We start from the raw sequence: 21,726 nt of genomic DNA, 5'->3' as shown, positions 1-21,726 counted from the left end.
GTAATTTCAAATGCAGCGTTTCTATCAACAAACATCAGCAAACACACAAACTGTTTGTGTGCAGTTTGTCTCACAGTGTGTTGCTGGCTAAAGGTCCAGCTGCTGTACATCACAGGGAGAGAAAAGGAAGAGAGCTAACTTCACTCAGAGATGGAGAAAGATAAGACACACAGGACAGGAGAGGAAGAAGAGAGGTTAGATTTAATCAATCAATCAAAGCTTTATTCACCACATGCAGGTTGCCTTGCAGTGAAATGGGACCCCCCCCGACCTTACACACACAACACAGACATTACATGGGGATACAAGTTGGAGATCGGTAGCGTTACAGAAAAACACTTAAATGTACACTACAATGGGAAAGTACAAGAGGAAAAAAAGAGACCTCTACTCGTGCTGTGCTTCCATGGTAGGACAGCATGAGAACAGGAAACAAAAAACTTCTCTGTACAAAAAGCACATAAATGTCCACAGCACAACTTTGTGAAAGACATGACAAGCCACAGGATTGGGTGAGGAGTGAGGAGTAATCCGAAGCGAACACAGCAGCCGCCCTGCACAGCGCTACCATTCCAGCACACAGACCCGCCGTGTTCCCCCCCAGGAAGCAGGAAACAGGAAACAAGCATCGAAGGCGTTTGGAAAGGGAGGGGGATGAGTGTGTGCTTATCAGTGTAAGTGTATGTGTGTGCGCGTGTCCAGAGTTCAGCTGAGACAGTGTCCTCCGCCCTATCAGGCTAAGTAAACAGTCTTCCAGCCAACCCAGGTGGCCTTGCATGGAATGGGAAGGAACAGACTAAACACAGTCGTTATCAGGGTGTTTTGTTCGGCTCCAGCCTTGAGGCCGCAGCTGGCGCCGAAGGGGTAGCCGCATGAAGTGATGATGGTTTTTACTTTAGTGCGAACAACTCATATGTATTTCAAAGCTGTTCCAACGCTGGTCTCTCAATCTCCCGTTGGAGAGCCGTGAGCTTCTCCATGATGTTATCCAAACTTACGCTCCGTGATGTTGTCATTCTTGTGGTCAAAGAGCAGGTTCTGAGAACTCACGACCGCAGTGCACTTCCCAAGATTTGATCCAATTTGCGCTCAAAGGTGTTATTGGAGCTAGCCCCTCCAGATGTAATCCAGTTTTTCACTCAGAGGTCTTGTTCTGAGTATTCACGGCAGCCATGCGTTCTCCAAGATCTTCTCCGTGCTGCACTCAATGAGCCCATTTTGAGAAACTCACGCCTCGTCCCATCATTTCAATCCCAGCGGGCAGCCTTGTGGGGGTTTGAACAGTCAGTTCCACTTCCGTAATTCTGCGATAAGCCAGGGCCAAGCCAGCTCCGATCAGCAAGAACCCTGTTATCATGGTTCCGAATAGGTAGATATCTTAAGCACTCAGGCTCACCCGAGCCCAGACTTCTTGTTGAGAAGGGGTGTCAATTGCATTCACAGACCAGTTGATCAAATCCATAATTCCTCAAAGGGAAGGACTGCTCAGTCGGATTTGATCAACTGGACATTAAAGCTTACATGTAAGTCCTCATGTGTTGAAATCAGATATTGGGTCTGTACATGTGACATTGTGTTTTTTCAGATTATGAAACATGCTGCAAAACAATCTGAAGCAGAGTGTTATTTAAAGACTGCATGAAGATCCTCTGCAGGTTAGTGCAGGATAAACAGGTTCGTTTGCTGAACTGTGATGGATTTAAAGTAAAGAACAGTGTGTGACTGGTGCACAGTGACTGTGGTGCTCATGTCACAGTTAGATTACATCAAGTGTAGCAGAGATTCATTTAAACTGAAGCTCATGATGCTGACATTCATTCACTGAGTTCCACCTTCATACCAACAGTATAGTGTCTAATATAAAGACAGTGTACTGTCAGTGTAGAGGATGGAAATCAGCCAGGACAGCTCATGAAACATCTGCTGACATCTGGTTGAATTCAGTTGTGTACATCCACAGAGAGCAGCAGGTCAGCTGATCACAGCCTGTACTTGAAGAAAATCTACTGGAGCTCTCAACAGAAATTATTGTGAGCTGTGATTCTTTTCCCCACGCTGAGCCACTACAGCTGATTTTAGGGTTCCCACCTGCTCAATCCCACTTTAACCTCTTCCCTGCTCATGTTCCTGTTTAGAGGCAAAGTCACCCTCTACAATGTAGGCAACAGAAAATACACACATGTTTTATTTTCCTTCATTTTCTAATTAACTGATTCAAACATCCATCCATCCATTCGCTTCCGCTTATCCTTTTCAGGGTCGCGGGGGGCGCTGGAGCCTATCCCAGCTGTCATAGGGCGAGAGGCGGGGTACACCCTGGACAGGTCGCCAGTCTGTCGCAGGGCCAACACACAGGGACAGACAACCATTCACTCGCACATTCACACCTGATTCAAACAGAGAACCTTTATTAGAAATAAATAGTTTTTACTTCATTTACTAATCTTATTTTATTATTACATTAACAAAGCACAAGGTTCAGTTAACTTTGGATAAAAACATGTGGTTAAAATGTTCTTCAAGGAGCTACTTTTACTTGTTTACTCTGATTACATTTCAGAGCCTGTACTTTTTCACTGGTACTTAAATAAAGAAGGTGAATGAATACTTTTACTGAAGTATTTATAACACTAATATCTGTACTTCTACTTAAGTATAGAGTAAATGTACTTTTGCCTCCTCTGATCATTTCTATAATATTATTTATATCAGTGATGGCCAAATGAAGCTTTCTGAAACACTGAAGCTTGTATTGAAAAAGGTTCATTACTCAAAGCTTTTCAACACAGTCCTCTTTGGTGACATCTGCTGGCCAAAAATGTGAAGAGCAGCTTGAATCTACAAATTATAATATAGAGCTTCATTATAATTGCCCACTCTACAGAGCTCAGCTGAGAGCTTCTGTCTGATATCGGGCTGCTGTTGTGGTGCTTTGAACGTGTATTTTTTGGGGTCATGAAAAAACTGTTAGGTTTAATGTATGTGTTGTAGGTTGCCCTTTAAAAAGCTACACAATGCCATTTAGAAAGCTAGAATGCTTCTGTTTGCTATCTAGGTAACCTACGCATATGACTACATGCATGACATTGATAAGGGGAACAAGCAGCCTTGAGAAGAACAGATTCTACCAACAACAATCTGGGAGAGCTGCACTCTCATCATATAACCACACACAATGTATAATCACACTTGCACAGCACAATCACTTCGTAACCAGTTATAGTAGTTTCTCATAGGTAATACAGCAACAAGCTTTATGCTTCATGTGTGTAACCAATAAAAACAACCTGCAGGGGGAAAGCAAGTTGAAGTGGGTTGGAGACAACTGCTTCCCCCTCGCGAGTGAAAACTTGAGCTCTGTGTGACCTCGTTCCTGAGTGAGTTTCTGTTTATCCAGCAGTATCAGGGGTAAAACTCTGACAAATGTCCATTTGATTATTAATAATGTTGATGAATAAACCTTCCTTATTTTAACATGTGCTGTGGTCTGTAAAAAACAACATAATATACAACACAGTCATATAACAGGTTGGGAGGATGAGAGTTTTAGACGTGACTGATTATTTGGTGAAACTGTGATATTTTCCTCACCTCCTGTGTTGAGCTCATTGTTTCCTCTGTAGTGACTCAGCTGAGTCCAGATGGCTGAAAATGTTCCTCTGCTGCTCCGTCAGACTCTTCTCCTCCTGCTGATCAGCTGGGACACAAAACAGATCTTTGTTAGGCTCCACACTGCACTGAAGAGTCAAAGTGTCTCATATGTTCATCTGACAACACAAAGTACAAATTTCACTCTGATTGCTTGTAGAAATCTTGTGAGACGTGTTGTGCTGCAAAGTGAGGAAACTCTCTCACTCACTTATACTTCAGGAGGAACTTTGTGACATTGGCTCTAATATTCTAAGCAGCCCTTTACTATGACAGGGCCAGAAAGTCCTATTTGAAGGTTTGGGAGAAGGACCATGTTAAAGGTGGATTGGGGTTTATACACTTTGTTATGATACAGGTAAGGCTGTAAGAGCCTGAGAAGGTGTCCTGAATGAACCTCTAAAACCAGTTTTCAGCTAACGACTCTGCTTCAGTCTGGAAAACAGCAACTACAAGTTTAAAGACTCCATCAACAATTCACACCCAGCAACAGCCTGAACAGCTCCTCCTGTGGTTTCCACAAACAGGGACAGACCTGTTACTCCCCCACCCCACACTTTCAACTGCTTCAGCCCCCCAGTCCCACCACCTCCACCACTCCTAAAAGTTTGATTCTGTGCAGCCATTCCCCAACTCTCTGTGAACGGTACTGTCCTGATTCTTTGATGTTGGGCTGAGAACAAAAAAACATTACTCAGATCTTGTCCAGTCAACAACAATTATTTATTAAGCACATATGTGGGAGATGTACACGACACCACCCTCAGCGTAGTCCAGTAGATCTCAAAGAGGAAGCACTTCGATACACAGTTTTACATGTCAGGGTTCACGCCCCTTCATGCCTAAGCAGATAACATAACATGCGCCAGTGAGTTACAGTTGTCTGCAACTCCTTTTATAGTATTGATGTTTGTTCCTCACTAACGGTTTCAGCACTCTCTCACCTCCATCTGTTTCCTGTTTCTCGTTGTGAGGCCCCATGATCGTATATGACACATCCTGAGTCCATCCTGTTCATCCACAGCAGCTGACTAAAGACTAAATAATATTTTTTATGTTCTTGACATATCTGTTAATTCAGTCGAAGCTGGTCTCTATTTTGAAATCAGGTGTCCGCGCATCCTGCCGTAATACTTAGAATACAAAGGAAACACAAAACATGGTGGAGGCTGACTTGACTTTAATTCCCAAACTGGAGGCTGGGTTGACACCAGTAGCATGTTGAGCTAATGATTAGTTGGTGTTTTTCTCCAAACACTCTCTCACTCTTCTCTCAACGTGTTCACAATAAACTGTGAACAGACACCGAGGAGAGCAGCAGAAGACCTCATTCAGGAGCTAAACTCAACATGAACTGAACTCACAGTAAAGTTAGCTCGGTGCTTACCTTTAGATGAGCCCACAAACCGAGAGAAACTCCGCGATGAAGCTGCAATTCTTTCCAAACACAGGAAACAGATCAGGGAGCAGAGACCCACGTGGTTCACGCTGATCTCAGCTACGATCCAGGAGACAAGGGTGGGCAGATCGATGCAGATATCGATCCAAACGGTGGTTTAGTTTGTTTTATCATCCAAATTCACTATTTTACTCACTTTGGATCAAGGGCGTAGATTTGGGATGGACGGAAGGGACATGTCCCCACCAATAATTTGATCTCTTCGAGTAAAGAAAAACAAAACCGATAGAAATTTAAAAAAAAAAACAAAACAACAAAACGATCTGTCAGCGTCTCGTTTCACTCACCCAGCGGTGCAGAAAGAGTTAAATTACGTTCTCTACTGGAGTCCTACGTCATGTGACAAATATGGCCAATGTGATTGGCTGAGCCTTTCAGGGAGGTCTGTTTAGTTTTAGCAGCGGCAAGCCTGCGCTGTGAGGAGGAGAGGAGGATGGCAGCAAAAAGATCCTGGATATAAGAAAGTATTTTTTTAATGATGGGTAGATGAGGCCTCATGAAGCGTTTTAGCACAAACTGTATCCATGCTGTGTCGACACAGTTTTGCTGTTTTGCTCCATACTGGCACCTGCTGGACCTTAAATATCATTGCAGGCAACTGACTTGAGACTCACAACAGACACTGATTCAATGACCTAGTCATACTTATATACACTGTATACACTGTAAGGTATTGTACTTTCCATGGAATCATTTTACATCTATATTACAAATATTGTAGACATCTTTAAAACATATTATGAATGACATTAAGTGAAAATTAAAATGAAAGTATTGTGAATGTAATATTACCCATTTGACTCAGAGTTTATTATAAATTTGTATTCAGAAAATTAGGTTTATCCAATGTATTTGCATTCAGTCTATTGCGTTTTTTGTTTTGTTTTTTACACCATTTCCCCAGCTTTGGAAAACTCACAGGAACAGATGAAGCTGGGGTACACAAAAGCTGTAAAGCCAGGTGGATAAGGTTCTGATAATATGTCTTCCTATTCCCTCAGTACGTTACACTCAATCTCCACAATACTAAGGGGTTGGCAGTCCTTTATAATAAAATTCAGGACTGCCTGGTCCAGAACAGTCTTCCTAGATGAAAATAATAAAACACATATTAATTAAAACAAATGATGATAAAGATGTTCAGTGTCTATATAGGCCCACCAGTGTTCATCCTCGGTGTGTTTGTCTCCTCATTTTCATGTTTGGCTCTGTAATGCCTAAACACTGAGGAGGTGCTTTTGTTTGTGTAAGAAAGCTCCGCAGAACAGATGCGACATTTAACCTGCATAAAATGAAATAAATAATTTACACTTCAAGTCACATTGCTGTTTTTCCTATTATGGAAAATAGGACACCTACACCAGGAGATGCCGGACTAGAGCAGCGCAGATACTGAAGGACCCGTCCCATCCTGGCAACAAACTGTTCCAACTTCTGCAATCTGGTAGAAGGTTCCACATCTTCCGGGCAAGGACAGAGAGACTCAAGAGGAGCTTCTATCCCCAAGCCATCCGTGCCCTAAACACACACACCCGCCCTCTCACATCATCTATAATTGACTGAGACAGGACTCTTCCAGACACTAAACCAAGGAACAATGTACATTTCAATTCCTTTAATTTTAAATATGTTTATATTGTCTATCCTGTAAAATAGTCAGATGTCTATTCATATTAATGTACAGAATTCACCTGCTTGCTGCTACTACTGCACATTCACCCAGTGTATATACTATATGTATATACTATATGTATATAGTATATACAATTTTTGCACATGTCGAGGAGCGTGTCAGGCTACATTTCACTGTATGTTATACTTGTATAACTATGCATGTGACAAATAAAGAACCTTGAAGAACCTTGAAGAATGATAGATTACACTGAAACAAAGACAGACAAACTATTACCTTATTTGCAGTTAAAAGATCAAAATGATCCCACACAGCAGAAACATTTCTTTTTCTTTCGGGCTCCATTTTGTTATGGAGAGAGATGTGTATTATTATTATTTTTTTAATCTTTGCGAGAGTAATTTTGTGTTTTTTTGGTAGCGACTCATTCCGTTGGCAGATGCAGATGCGGTACCTTTTAAACACAGATTGGGTCGTTGGCAATGAACGATACAGCAGCTGTGTCGATCACGTGACTTTTTCTTAAAGCGACGCACGCATCGATACAGGCATCGCTAGGTGAGCTTGATACATGCGTCGGTGTGTCAGTGTTGCTGGACCCAGAAACGGCCCTAACCAATCTGGCGCCCTAGGCAAGATTTTAGGTGGCGCCCCCCTACATCAGCAGTGTAGTGTAATGTTGTAACAAATAATATTTCTATTAAATAAGCTTTACTTTGCATTTTAATTAACGTGGGATTATTTTTTGTATTTAGAAATAATAGTACCAACTTTTCTTTTTTTTCAACATTTGTGGCACTGGCGTGGCGCCAGTGCCACAAATGATGGACGGCGCCCTTAGCATTTGCCTATACAGCCTATGCCACGGGCCGGCCCTGACTGGACCCATCACTAGTATTTTTCAAAGAAACCTGTAATTCATTTAAAGTTAAGTTCACTCATAAAATCTGTCCATCATAATAACATTACAGGCTATGCAAGGCAATACATGCCAACCCTCCCGATTTCTCGGACAATCCCGAATTTCAGTGCCTCTCTTATTACTCTTTCTGGATTGCAAAATAAACTTTTAAAAAAAATTTCAGGCGAGAATGTAGCTGTGCAAACTTCAAATATCTGAACCAGGGAGAACAGCAAACTCCCGGCACATCGTTTTAGGCTTTGTCTCACATCAGTCTAAAATTGTATGTAGCCATGAATAACGTGTTGCCATGTCCACCAGGAGAGACTGGACAGTATAGATGTAAAACAAATATGCCAGCAGTTTATCTCAGTTAATGAGAGAAGAAGGCATGTGTTTGGCTGCTTCACATAGTGGACATTCTATCTTATCTTATCTTATTGAGTTGTTGTGTGGGACACCAGTAGTGCATGTCTGTTGCTGCGACAGTAGTTCATGTTTAGAGTAAAACATCCCAGCTCACTGACTTGATAGTGTCACGTCCGGTGTGGCAGACATGTGGAATATATTAGGACCCAAAATGCGGCAGCTCAGGTGCAGGTGAGTATTTATTAAACCAAAAGGAAATACAAACAACAATGGCACTGGGAACATAAAACTAGAAGCTAAACTGGGTAAAACTAACAAAACAAACCAGAAACCAAGATGCAGGGAGGTCCAGGGAAATACATACGGCGAGACGCAGGGAGACCGAGGGGAAACAACACAGCTTGTCGACGGTACGACGCAAAACTGACTCAGAGAAACACAGGGTTTAAATACACTGGGAAGTAACAAGGGGAATGAGACACAGAAGGAGAGCACAGCTGGGGGAAATAAGAACTGACGAGACAAGGAAGCGTAAACTGAACACATTCACATAAGACACGGACCTTCAAAGTAAAACAGGAAGTATGACACAGAGACGCGAACTTGACACGGTGGAGACAGAAACTAAGAAACACAGAGACATAACCAGTAAGGCAGAGGACTCGATGAACCAAAAGACACAGAGGGAAACTCAAACATGCTGACACAGACTTACACAGAACAGAGGGGACACAGAGAGACATGAAGGGCAAGGGATCAAAACTAGAAACCATAGAATAAATCACCTCCACAGGACAAGACTCAGCAGTCCATCTGCATCTTAAGGATAAAGGACACTCTTTCGAGGATGCCAATGTTCACATTTTGGACAGAGAGGACAGATGGTTTGAAAGAGGAGTGAAAGAAGCCATCTATGTCCACTGTGAGCGACCATCTTTGAACAGAGGCGGGGTTTACGACACCAACTCTCTGCCATCTATAATCCAGTTTTGAGTTCCCTTCCCAGACGCCTTAACGCCCACTCACATCCTGGGCCATCTGATCTCAGGAATTCACATGATAAGGTGGGGCCAGGTTTCACAATGAACGCACCCGAAACTCTGGCTGATTGGGACCCACACCCAGTTTCACACCTTGGCTCAGGCGATTAGAGGATCATCAGGGGGTCCTTTTGTCCCTCTGTGGGGGGTTCCTCCCACTAGGTTTATATCTGGGACTCTCCACCATTTGACCTCAGAACTGAAGAAGCTTCACGGATGAGAGGTGAAACGTCTTCAAGCAACTTAAAGAAGTCCAGACGCTTTTCTTTGCAAGCTCCTTTGACTACGATGACCTGGATGACTGAGAACCTTCACAGACATAGAATAAATCACACACACAAGTACAATAATACAAAAATCACAAAGAACTAAAAACACTGGGTCAAGAGACCCAGGACCCTGACAGATAGGGGCAAGAGTGCCTAAAATGTTGCATAATTTTGCTAAGAGATCTGTTACTTTGTGGTAATCTTAGATGAGTAGTTTTATGGACAAAAACCAGCAGGTCATTCAGAGATGTTGGTGTCCTATAACTGAAGTAATGTTGTTAAGTCCTTAAAGTCATATTCTTTTATTGTCATGACTGTATTTTTAAATGGTTTAAAAACACGTAGAATAGCATATGTAGGCAAGTATATTTCTCCTTTTTTTTTAAATCAAAATCCGTCCCCACCAATGCCAAAACCAAATCTACGCCCTTGCTTTGGATGAAAAAATAGCTCCGTTTATGTATATATATATATATATATATATATATATATATATATATATATATTAGGGGTGCAACGATATTCGTATCGATATTGAACTGTTCGATACAGTGCTTTCGGTTCGTTACGCATATGTATCGAACAATACAACATTTGTAATTTATTTTATCAACTTTCCTTCTGACGATGCTGTCTGTGTGGAGCGCTCAGTGAATCTGCGTTCGACTACTCCGCCTAGGCTGCACTGTCGAGCGCAGATCCACTGAGTGCTCCACACAGACAGCATAGTCAGAAGGAAGAGCGCAGGGCACCTCCCCCACCCTCATTCAGATCTGGCGTTTGGAATTATTTTGGTTTTCATGTGACATATGACCCTGAAGGTAAGCGAGTCATGGACTAAAGTAAAACAGTATGTTGGATGTGCCATGCAATGCTCAATTACATGGGTGGGAACTAGTGTGTTAGCGCAGTTAGCTCGTTAACGTGTTGGCCGTCTAGCCCCATGCACGGGGCGACCGGCGGTAGCTCGTTAACGGAGATTTGCCGTGTTGTGGCGTTAAGGTCATTTCAACGAGATTAACCTGAAAGCACTAGTGGGAACACAACGAATATGACTGCACATTTACGCCGACATCATCCTAGTGCAAAGACAAAAACAACAAGCATGCTACTAACTTTAGCCGAGTCATTTAGACAGCTGTTAGCACATGATTCTCCTTATGCTGCTGAGAATATAGCCCAGAAGAAGCGGATAGTATAGCTTTTATTTTGGAAAGAGACATTTCTCTGTAATAAACTCTCTTTTCCAAAGATGCATGATTCCTCAATCAGATACAGGGCTTGCAATATCGCTAGCCTGACGTCCTGGGGCTAGCGATTTTTTCAGTCGGGCTACCAAAATCTATCTCTTCCCTGCCCGTTGGGCTATTGTAGGAAGGAAAAATATATGTCAATGCTTTTGCATTCTTTCAGAAATGTAGCTGGGTAATTATGTCATTGGCATCGGTGAGCCACTGTCAATATGTGACATATTGAAATCGCGTTTGAATTTGCGCTTGTTTTTTTGCTTTCACTTTGCAATTGTGCGAACTGTGTATAGAGAGCGACAGCACTGATCTGTGAGTGATGATAATTTGTGCACCAATTCCTCTGACATCGTCTTATTAATCGTTAGCTTACTATGCAAACATGACAAGTGAAATCTCCCGCAGCTTAAACATGTGAGAGGTTGATCGCGCAGAGAATCGCTGAGCTTATGTGAGTGAGTGTGTAAAAGCAGCAGGATTTATATTTGACTACGATGACCTGGATGACTGAGAACCTTCACAGACAGATATATATTTCAGTTCTGCTGAGCCAAATAAGACAGGTCAGGGTGAAAAAGTGACAGCCAAAGAAAAGCTTACCACAAAACGGAGAAGTTATGACAAATCAGACTATAAGGCAAAAAGAAAGTGCAGCTTTATGGTTTCATGGACAAAATAATTTCTGTGGCTGCAATATGACGAGCTAAATAACCAGGGCTGCACATAAGTGGTCCGCAGGTGCGCATTCGCTGTCAAAATAAAAAACACGCACAAGGGTTAGGGTTAAATTTAAAAACTGTACTTTTGAGTTAAAATATATATTTATAATTTTAATAAATGACAAATTAAAAAGGCATGAACATTTTTTTTGTATCGAAAAAATATCGAACCGTGACACCAAAGTATCGAACCGAACCGAACCGTGAATTTTGTGTATCGTTGCACCCCTACATTTTATATACAGTGGAGCAAATACCAAGAACACAAATCCCTGTGAGCTCACTAGACTCCCATGTCATGTCTTCACCCAAACATTCGTGCTCTCTGCTCTCGTCTTCCCGAACTCCCTGTGTGTGCTTTCCTTTTTCGTCCACGCTCCTCCTACAGGGAAACACTAACTCCCACGGGCATACATGACCAGCCTGACACTACACTTAGACACACACTAACTTGGAGTGTAACTCAACGATCCAGCGTCGAGGAGCTCTAAGCTACACTCCTATGTTACTCCCCTGACAAGTCAGATCAGCTGCAGGTGTGTAAGGTCCTTAGTTGTGGCCAAAAAACAAAACAAAAGCAAAAACAAAGAAACCCTGGTGTATTGGCTCCATTTTTTGATAAATAATTGTATATATTTACACAATGTGTGCATAAGTTTTCAAAATACACAATTTATATTTGCATGGCTGTAGGTGGCTGTAGGTTTGCATGTGAGTGGCTGTAGTTCAGGTGGTAGAGCAGGTCATCTACTGATCGGAAGGTTGGTGGTTCGATTCCTGGCTTTCCCCAGTCTGCATGCCAAATATCCTTGGGCAAGATATTAACCCCAAATTGCTCTCCGATGCATCCATCGGAGTATGAATGTGTGTGAATGTTACTTAGAAAGCAACTAGAACAATGTGCTTGTGCGAATGGGTGAATGCACAAGTTGTGTAAAGCGCTTTGAGTGCTCAGAAGAGTAGAAAAGCACTATATAAGAACCAGTCCATTTACCATTTCAAATTATAAAATAATTTATTTAACATGTCTGTGGTTTTTACAGTAAAAAAATACTACTAGGGTAGTCTTTTGTATGATTTCAGGAATCTTGTGTTAATACAGTGTGTCAATGAAAAAACAAATAAATTCAGACACGTGAGGTTGAGCTACAAACAATGATACAAAGCAAGGCAGGAAAAAACAACCTTTCTGATCTTCTAAATTGGTACACTCCTGTAAGATCACTGAGGTCTGTGGATGCTCTCAGCTGTCCCGAGGTCCAGGTTAAACACAGAGGAGACCGGGCCTTTGCTGTGACTGCTCTTAAATTGTGGAACAAACTGTCACACAAAGACCTCTCCAACATTGGACACTTTCAAAACCCGTCTAAAAAATCCACTTATATTCCTTGGCTTTTAAATCAGGATGAGTTTGTACTACTTTTATCTTACTTCTTACTCAAATCTTCTAATTTTATGATTCTTTCATGTCTTCTTATGTTTTATCTCTTTTATCTCTTTTATCTCTTTTTATGATCTTAAATGTCCATCACCTTGGTCAACAGTTGCTGTTTTCCATGTGCTATATAAATAAATTTGACTTGACTGGACTTGACTATATATTCAGGAGTGTTGCAATGCTATGGAGGAACTGCAGTATTTGCAGGAGTTAATCATGCCAGCTAACATTAAATTTCTGATTCAAACTTTTGCATGCCAAATATCCTTGGGCAAGATACTAACCCCATGTTTGCCTACTGGTGGTGGTCAGAGGGCCCGGTGGCGCCTGTGTCCGGCAGCCTCGCCTCTGTCAGTGCGCCCCAGGGCAGCTGTGGCTACAATGTAGCTTTCCATCGCCAGTGTGTGAATGTGTGTGTGAATGGGTGAATGACTGAATGTAGTGTAAAGCGCTTTGGGGTCCTATGGACTAGAAAAGCGCTATACAAATGCAGGCCATTTACCATTTAAACTGAGATAAAAATAGAGAACAAAGGCAAATGAGATTCTCAAGAAGACTGGCCAAAGAGCATGTTTCCTAGATATTGTTTTAGAAAGAAAGTTTCGGATAACAAATGGAGTTTAAGCTGTGCAAAATGTTTATTCTGTAAACTGAATGGAGGAAAACCCAGCCAACAACAGATGGCAGACCTGCCAGAGGAAAGAGTGGTTCCAGATCTGCAACCTTTCAGAAACGTTGGTCTAGATTATTTTGGTCCACTTGTTGTGAAAAGAGGGCGCAGTATTGTAAAACGGTATGTAGTAGCGTTCACTTGCATAACAAGCAGAGCCGTGCACCTCGAAGGGGATTACTTTTTAGATACTGACTCATGCTTTATTGCACCATCAGAAAAGCTATCACAGGACACAAATGACCTCCAAGCATTAACACCGAACCACTTCCTCGTCATGAAGTGAAAACCAGCTCTTAAGGGCCCCTGAATGATTTTCTCCATCTGGAAAGAACAGGCCTGTTGCAACCTGTAATATGTCCTTTTTCTTGGCATCCTTGCAAATGTCTATTTTTCTTGTTCCTCCTCCTCATCTAGCTCTAACCTGCTTGAAAACCTCAGTGTCTTCATCATAATGCATCCATCCTATTTCTATTTTTCTATTTCTCTTCAGAGCATTTCTTTTATGGGTTGTTTGGAAATGTTCTTTTTGCCATGTGCTACTGCCATCATCTTCAGATAATTTTCTTTTGGACAGTTTGGATTTCAGCCATTCAAAAAGCGCTGACTTGCGGCTGCTGCCCCTCCGTCTGTAAAATCCAAATACTGCTAGACAATCACCGTATGATGGCAAATAAGTCTTCAGCTCCTCATCTGTCATTAGACTTATGACACTGGCATCAATCTAAAGATGGAAAAATAATTTAATTTATTAAAACAACCAGCCTTGAAAATACAATCCTATTTTTAACTTAAGAACAATGAGGAAAAGTTGCATTTCAACCAGTATCTTGTTGGAATTAAGTACCTTCTCATTCTCCAAGGTCTGTATAAATTCCTCAGAGACTTCTCTTTGTTTCAAGAATTCAGTCAAGTCTCCCATGCTGTAAGGAAGGATGTAAATTAAAATTACCTATTATAAAGCCACCATGTTATCATCAAAGTATCTGTGCCTACCTACATTATGAGCTCTGACTATGGTGGGGAAGTGGGAATGGCATTTTTAAGTGTCCATTTGCACTGTAACTACAATCAGCATCACAATACAGTCAATCCCACCTTTTCCCATTTGCCTGGTTACATTTTTATTGGTTTTGTTCCTTATTTATATAGTTTTCAGTCATATTCCCTGTTTTGGGTGATTTGTGGTTTTGTTTTATATAGTGCTGTACACTTATTACGTATGCTTTCAGCAAAACGTCTGTTTCATCAGACGTAACAGGTGTCATTAGCGTGTAACAGAAACCTTATAGGTACCTTTGGTTAACCTTCACATTGCATTCTATTCAACTTTGTATGTAACAATCGCTGTCACACTGTTTTGTATACCTTTTATCCAGTTATCATTTGTAGGAAGGTATTCAAAGCTGAAGAGCCTGGCGCCATTTGTTGTTATACAGTAGCTCACGACACAATCTAGTTTTGAGTGCGCACCCGTTTGATTTATTAACTCAAAAATTTGAGAAAAGTAACTCAAAATTTCGAGTTAGCGCTGCCAATCAGTAATCTACGTGAATGACGTCATTTCCTTGTTACCCGGAAGCTGAAGCCCTCAGCTACAAATGCTACAGCTAAGCTACCGGTATTACATCCAGTCGTGAATGCACAGATTGCTGAGTGTTTTCAGCCTGGCTTCACAAATGATAAAATCCCTGTGTTATTAGCTGAATCACATGGTGTTACTATCAGCAAACGTACTCGCGAAAGCACCAATTTGTTGGGATCCATTTTTGAGTGCGCGTTCCTCTGCGCCATATGCTTCCGGGTAACAAGGAAGCGACCTCATTCACGTAGATTTTTGATTGGCAGAGCTAACTCGAAATTTTGAGAAAAGTAACTTGAAATTTTGAGAAAAGTAACTCGAAATTTTGAGAAAAGTAACTCGAAATTTTGAGTTATGGATACTATTTTTTTGGTTTTTATTTAGTGGCGGAAACCGGCTTCCATATATATATACGTATGTGTAGCCGTTATATGAGGGATTAACTATGTGACTTACTGAAAGTTTGTCTGCTTTAGTTTTTTTTCATTGTCAGTCGATCAATCAATCAATTCGACATGTGCAGGTTGCCCTGCAGTGAAATGAGACCCCCCCCCCATCACATAGGGATACAGGTTGGAGATCGGTAGCGTTACAGAAAAAACACTGAAATATACACTACAATGGGAGGGTATAAGAGGAAAAACAGAGACCTCTACTCATGCTGGGCTCCTGGGAGGACAGCATGAGAACAGGAAACAAAAAAATCCTCTGCACAGAAAAGCACATAAATGTCCACAGCACAACATTATGGAACACGTGACAAGCCACAGGGTTGGGTAGGGGGTGAGGAGTAATCCGAAGCAAACACAGCAGCCATCCTGCCCAGTGCTACCATTCCAGCGCGGGCTCACCGCTGGCCGTGTTCCCCAGGAGGGAACAAGCATTGAAGGCATTTGGAAAGGGAGGGGGGATGAGTGTGTGCTCATCAGTGTATATGTATGTGTGTGCATGTCCAGAGTTCAGCTAAGATAGTGTCCTTCACCCTGCTAGGCTAAGTAAACAGTCTACCAGACAACCCAGGTGGCCTTGCATGGAATGGGAAGAACAGTCTAAACACAGTCCATTATCAGAGTGTTGTTGTTCAGCTCCAGCCTTGAGTTTAGAAACAGACTGTGAGAGAGTGTTCCAGGGAAAAGTAAAAACACCAGACAAGAAAAGGACATAAGAAGCTAAGCAGGGAAGATAAGGGAGAGGAGAGGAGAAAAAGTGCGACCGCCTTCACCGAGAGCCAAACGAGTTTTGTGTATGTGTTGGGTGTGTATGTGCATTACCTTTTATGTTTTATTGTCTAACACTAAATAAAAAGATTAGGAAAAAAAGGTTTTGAATATTTTATTTTTCTTACATTTCAGGTCAGATTTTTAATACAGTGGGGCAAAAAAGTATTTAGTCAGCCACCGATTGTGCAAGTTCCCCCACCTAAAATGATGACAGAGGTCAGTAATTTGCACCAGAGGTACACTTCAACTGTGAGAGACAGAATGTGAAAAAAGTATTTTGGCCCATTCCTCCATGCAGATCTTCTCGAGAGCAGTGATGTTTTGGGGCTGTCGCCGAGCAACACGGACTTTCAACCCCCGCCACAGATTTTCTATGGGGTTGAGGTCTGGAGACTGGCTAGGCCACTCCAGGACTTTCAAATGCTCCTTTGTTGCCCGGGCGGTGTGTTTTGGATCATTGTCATGTTGGAAGACCCAGCCTCGTTTCATCTTCAAAGTTCTCACTGATGGAAGGAGGTTTTGGCTCAAAATCTCACGATACATGGCCCCATTCATTCCGTCCTTAACACGGATCAGTCGTCCTGTCCCCTTGGCAGAAAAACAGCCCCATAGCATGATGTTTCCACCCCCATGCTTCACAGTAGGTATGGTGTTCTTGGGATGCAACTCAGTATTCGTCTTCCTCCAAACACGACGAGTTGAGTTTATACCAAAAATTTCTCCTTTGGTTTCATCTGACCACATGACATTCTCCCAATCCTCTGCTGTATCATCCATGTGCTCTCTGGCAAACTTCAGATGGGCCTGGACATGCACTGGCTTCAGCAGCGGAACACGTCTGGCACTGCGGGATTTGATTCCCTGCCGTTGTAGTGTGTTACTGATGGTGACCTTTGTTACTTTGGTCCCAGCTCTCTGCAGGTCATTCACCAGGTCCCCCCGTGTGGTTCTGGGATCTTTGCTCACCGTTCTCATGATCATTTTGACCCCACGGGATGAGATCTTGCGTGGAGCCCCAGATCGAGGGAGATTATCAGTGGTCTTGTATGTCTTCCATTTTCTGATGATTGCTCCCACAGTTGATTTTTTCACACCAAGCTGCTTGCCTATTGTAGATTCACTCTTCCCAGTCTGGTGCAGGTCTACAATACTTTTCCTGGTGTCCTTCGAAAGCTCTTTGTTCTTGGCCATGGCGGAGTTTGGAGTCTGACTGTTTGAGGCTGTGGACAGGTGTCTTTTATACAGATGATGAGTTCAAATAGGTGCCATTCATACAGGTAACGAGTGGGGGACAGAAAAGCTTCTTACAGAAGACGTTACAGGTCTGTGAGAGCCAGAGATTTTCCTTGTTTGAGGTGACCAAATACTTATTTTCCACCCTAATTTACGAATAAATTCTTTACAAATCCTACCATGTGGATTCATGGATTTTTTTTTCACATTCTGTCTCTCACAGTTGAAGTGTACCTCTGGTGCAAATTACTGACCGCTGTCATCATTTTAAGTGGGGGAACTTGCACAATCGGTGGCTGACTAAATACTTTTTTTGCCCTACTGTAAGTTGCAGGAACCCTGTTCAGTAGTGATGTGACGTTCTGTATCGAGGCTTCGAAGCTTGTGTCGAGTAATGGAGGGGGCGTTTCCGCGATGCGCATATCGAGGCTCGCTTCATTTATGGGAGGAGCTGAAAATGATGACGTCCGAAGCCTCGCTGCCCGGCTGTACCACGTGACTGGTTCATGAAGTGGTTCGAACTTTGCCGCGAGATATGACAGCGATATAAACCCCTCAGACTTCATTCAAAAATGTGGGTGTTTGATGGAGAGTTGCGGTTAGTGAGAGTTTGGAGACAGTTTGGAGGTTTATGAGAGTGAGGAGAGAAAGTCAGGAGAGAATGGAGCCAGCTAAGAAGAGGAGGATGTCCTCCCCTGTGTGGTAACATTTTGATCTTATTCCTCCCAACAAGGTATGTAAATTTCTACAGAAGATGTATTTTCATAATACTGATGGTGCAATACAATATATGTTAAGCTGTCTTTACTTTTGTACAAGGTGAAGTGTTTGCTATGTGCCAGGGAGCTGGGATATAACAACAACACCTCATCCATGCTTAGGCACTACAGAGCTTTGCCTGAGAATAAGGGGAACACCGATTGAGAAGCAAGAGGTGAGCCATCAAATGCCATGATAATATAGCATGCAGTAATGTTACTAAATGATATAACAATATTATACAACTGTAATAAGTTACGTGTGTGATATTTATATTTGTGCTTTGTCTTTATTGTCTTTCCTCAGGAGAACAATCTCAAATAGATGAAGACCTGGTCAGCATGGTGATCGAGGACTCCCAGCCATTTAGCATTGTGGAGGACAAAGGATTTAAAAGATTTGTTAAATCATTAAATCCCAGCTATGTTCTCCCCACCAAAAAGGTCATAAAAAAATTTAGTTTTTACAGAATAAAATGTGAACAGGCAGGACTGAGGCCTCAGTGTGTAGCTGTCCATACCTCAACGTTACAAAAGCACAACCACTGTCCTCACCTCACAGTAAATGATCATTTCCATTTTAAGCATTTCCAAATGATCATTTTCCATACTGCCAGTATAAATATACACAGTATGCTGCCATCACTACAATATAGATGTTTTACACACTCCTTTTGTTGTTGACTGTGTGCAAAAGGCCACACTTCAAATTCTTGCCAACTAATATTTTTATGTCCAGTAGGTGTCCTACTAGAGCAAATGAAGCTTCAAGAAGCTTTGTGCTGGGGTGAACCAATTGGATGAAAAGCTTCAGTGCTTCATGAAGCTTCATCTGCCCATCACTACTGTTCAGTGTGAGTGGAGAACAGCCAAGTCTCCTCCTCTGATAAACCTCCATCTGTGCCACTGAAAACAGTTCATCTGACTGTGACTGTAAACATGTTTCCATTTGTCACTTCAGTCTTTACTCTGAAAAACAGGAAGCGAAATCACAGCTCAAACTATTTCTTTGTTTAACATTTTAAATGTTTATTTAACATTTTCAAGACTTCACGTTCAAAATACATTCAATAAAAACTTGATAAGGTAAGATTATTTATATAGCACAATTCAACAACAAGGTGATTCAAAGTGCTTTACAGAGACATTAAAAAAAATGAAATAAAATGAAAAGCATGATTTAAAATGGATTAAAAAACAGTAGATAAAATCAGAACAGTAGATAAAATCAGTAGTTAAAATGTAAGTTTTGAAATTTAAGCTTAAAAGTGTGGATTTGGTGTTTTATTCAAATGCAGCTGAGAACAGGTGAATCTTCAACCTGGATTTAAATAAACTCAGTGTTTCAGCTGATGTGAGGCTTTCTGGGAGTTTGTTCCAGATATATGGAGCATAAAAGCTGAATGCAGCTTCTCCGTATCTGGTTCTGACTCTGGGAACTGATAAAAGACCGGATCCAGATGACCTGAGGGATCTGGAAGGTTCATACTGGGTCAGGAGGTCACTGATAACATGACAACAGATTTTTTCATCCAACTGCTGAAGCAAAGCAAACCACTCAACATGAACACTGAAGCAGAACAGTTTAGAAAGCTTAAAATGGAACTAGGGAACCATTTTCATTCATAGTTGCCTCATCAGATCTTTACAGGAGATTCCATCTGAACTCTGTGGAGCCTGATCTCAGGAGTTTTGAGTCTGACCCTGAAAGCAGAAGAGGATCTTTCTGTCTCTGCAGATTCACTGTGATGGGAGTGATTTCAGCCCTGAGTGATCAAGGTGATGTTTGCACAGAGCAGATAATTTAGTGAATGTTTTGGGACATTGGTAACAGTGAAACAGTTTTTTAGTAACGTGGGATCGTTTGTGTTCGGTGTATGAACTGAGATTCCTGAAGCTCTTGTCACACTGGTCACAGCTGTAGTTTCCTTCCATGTGTGTACGTTCATGCTTGTTACAATGACATGAGCGTGAAAAGCTTTTGTCACAGTGTCTGCACTTGTATGGTTTCTCTCCTGTGTGGACTCGTTTGTGTGTTTTAAGCCCATCTGCAGTGGTGAAGGATGACCCACACTGATCACAGAGGTGCTCTTTAACCCCACTGTGAATCAGTTCATGTTGTTTTAATCTACTTGATGTGGTGAAACTTCGCCCACATTCTTTGCAGTGTTCCAGTTTGTCTCCAGTGTGTTCACGTTGATGTGTTTTTAGGCTTTTTCTATGGCTGAAAGTTTTTCCACAAAGGTCACAATGAAACTCTTTCCCACCACCACAGTGATGACAGGGTTGAGAACTGGATCCATCTGTGTCGCTCTGCTTCTAAACAAAGACACAGTGTAAGTTAGTCCTTCAACATTTTTATCCTGAACGTCGCCTGAAATAAAGAGCATCTCTGCAGACGTCCAATTACATTTGACTGTTTCAGTTAACACACTCAGTTTAGTGGGCTGTAAAAACTACAATACTACCACCATAATACTACATTAATACTGATACTACTAATATGTTACAATAACATCTGACTTGCACTAAAGTACTACTATCCTAATATCTGCAGGGTACCAACACAGTGCAAAACTACTAATGTAACACTGCAATAATACTAATTTAATACTGCATTAATAACACTAACTGTGTAGTTATAACACTCAGCTGAATGGGACACAAGAAAAATACTACTACCCCCATGACACTGCAATTATAATATTAAATGAGTATTTTAACACTGCTACTATACTACAATACTATTATGTAACAACACAACTTTGTTAACCATAATAGAAGATTACTGAATGTTTGGTTTTGTACTTATTTTCATTAGTGTTTTATTTTATTCCATGTACTCCTAACAGAGGAATCAGGCTCTGTAAACAAAAGGCCATTTATGTGGAAATAATAACAATGTCATTATATACCAGGAAACTGCCTGAACATTAAATAACACCATCATATTAATTTTCAGCACTTTTAGTTTTTCATGATCCTGTAAACAAAAATCAAAACTGACATGAAAATCTGAATAATCACTCAGAGCTGCTTTTCCATGCAGTAGAATTGCTAACATGCTAACACAGTTTAATGAGCAGAGTTGTTCCAAACAGTCAGGCTAAAATGACAAAATACAAATATAAATACATACCTCACAGTAACTGCACTTGTAGAGTCTCTTTCTGGTGTGGATCTGTTGGTGTTCTCTCAGGTAACGTGGAGCTTTAAAAGACTTCTCACACAGGTCGCATTTGTAAGGTCTCCCCTCAGTGTGGGTAAACATGTGGCGTTGTAACAATGTGTTGTTTATAAACTGTTTGCCACACTGATCACAGCAGTACACTTTAACTCCAGTGTGGATGAGTTGGTGTCTTTTTAGAGCACTCTTCCAGAAAAAAGACTTTCCACACAAGTCACAGCTGAATTGTCTCTCTCCAGTGTGGATGACCTGATGCTGTTTTAGTTCATACTTCCAAGTAAAATCCTTCCCACACTCGTCACAGGTGTATGTTTTCTCTCTCTTTCTTGGTTGAGGTTTGTCGGCCTCCTGAG

At 41.6% G+C, this 21,726-nt stretch overlaps 1 protein-coding gene across 1 annotated transcript in view; it reads right to left on the bottom strand.

Moving 5' to 3' along the window:
- The window catches only part of LOC146625874 (uncharacterized), a 49,201-nt gene that overhangs the window by 2,287 nt on the left and 25,188 nt on the right, over window positions 1-21,726 (bottom strand). The window contains exon 4 of the mRNA XM_085363008.1: window positions 21,326-21,622. Coding sequence (XP_085219134.1) covers window positions 21,326-21,622 — 297 coding nt within the window. The remainder of the gene's footprint in view (window positions 1-21,325; window positions 21,623-21,726) is intronic.

Source organism: Diplotaxodon limnothrissa, linkage group LG9 (genome assembly GCF_057381915.1).
Source record: "Diplotaxodon limnothrissa isolate DT_005_m linkage group LG9, D_limnothrissa_male_GT1.1, whole genome shotgun sequence".
Classification (NCBI taxonomy): domain Eukaryota; kingdom Metazoa; phylum Chordata; class Actinopteri; order Cichliformes; family Cichlidae; genus Diplotaxodon; species Diplotaxodon limnothrissa.
Note: the sequence above shows the minus strand (reverse complement) of the source record. Positions and strands in the feature narration are given on the sequence as shown.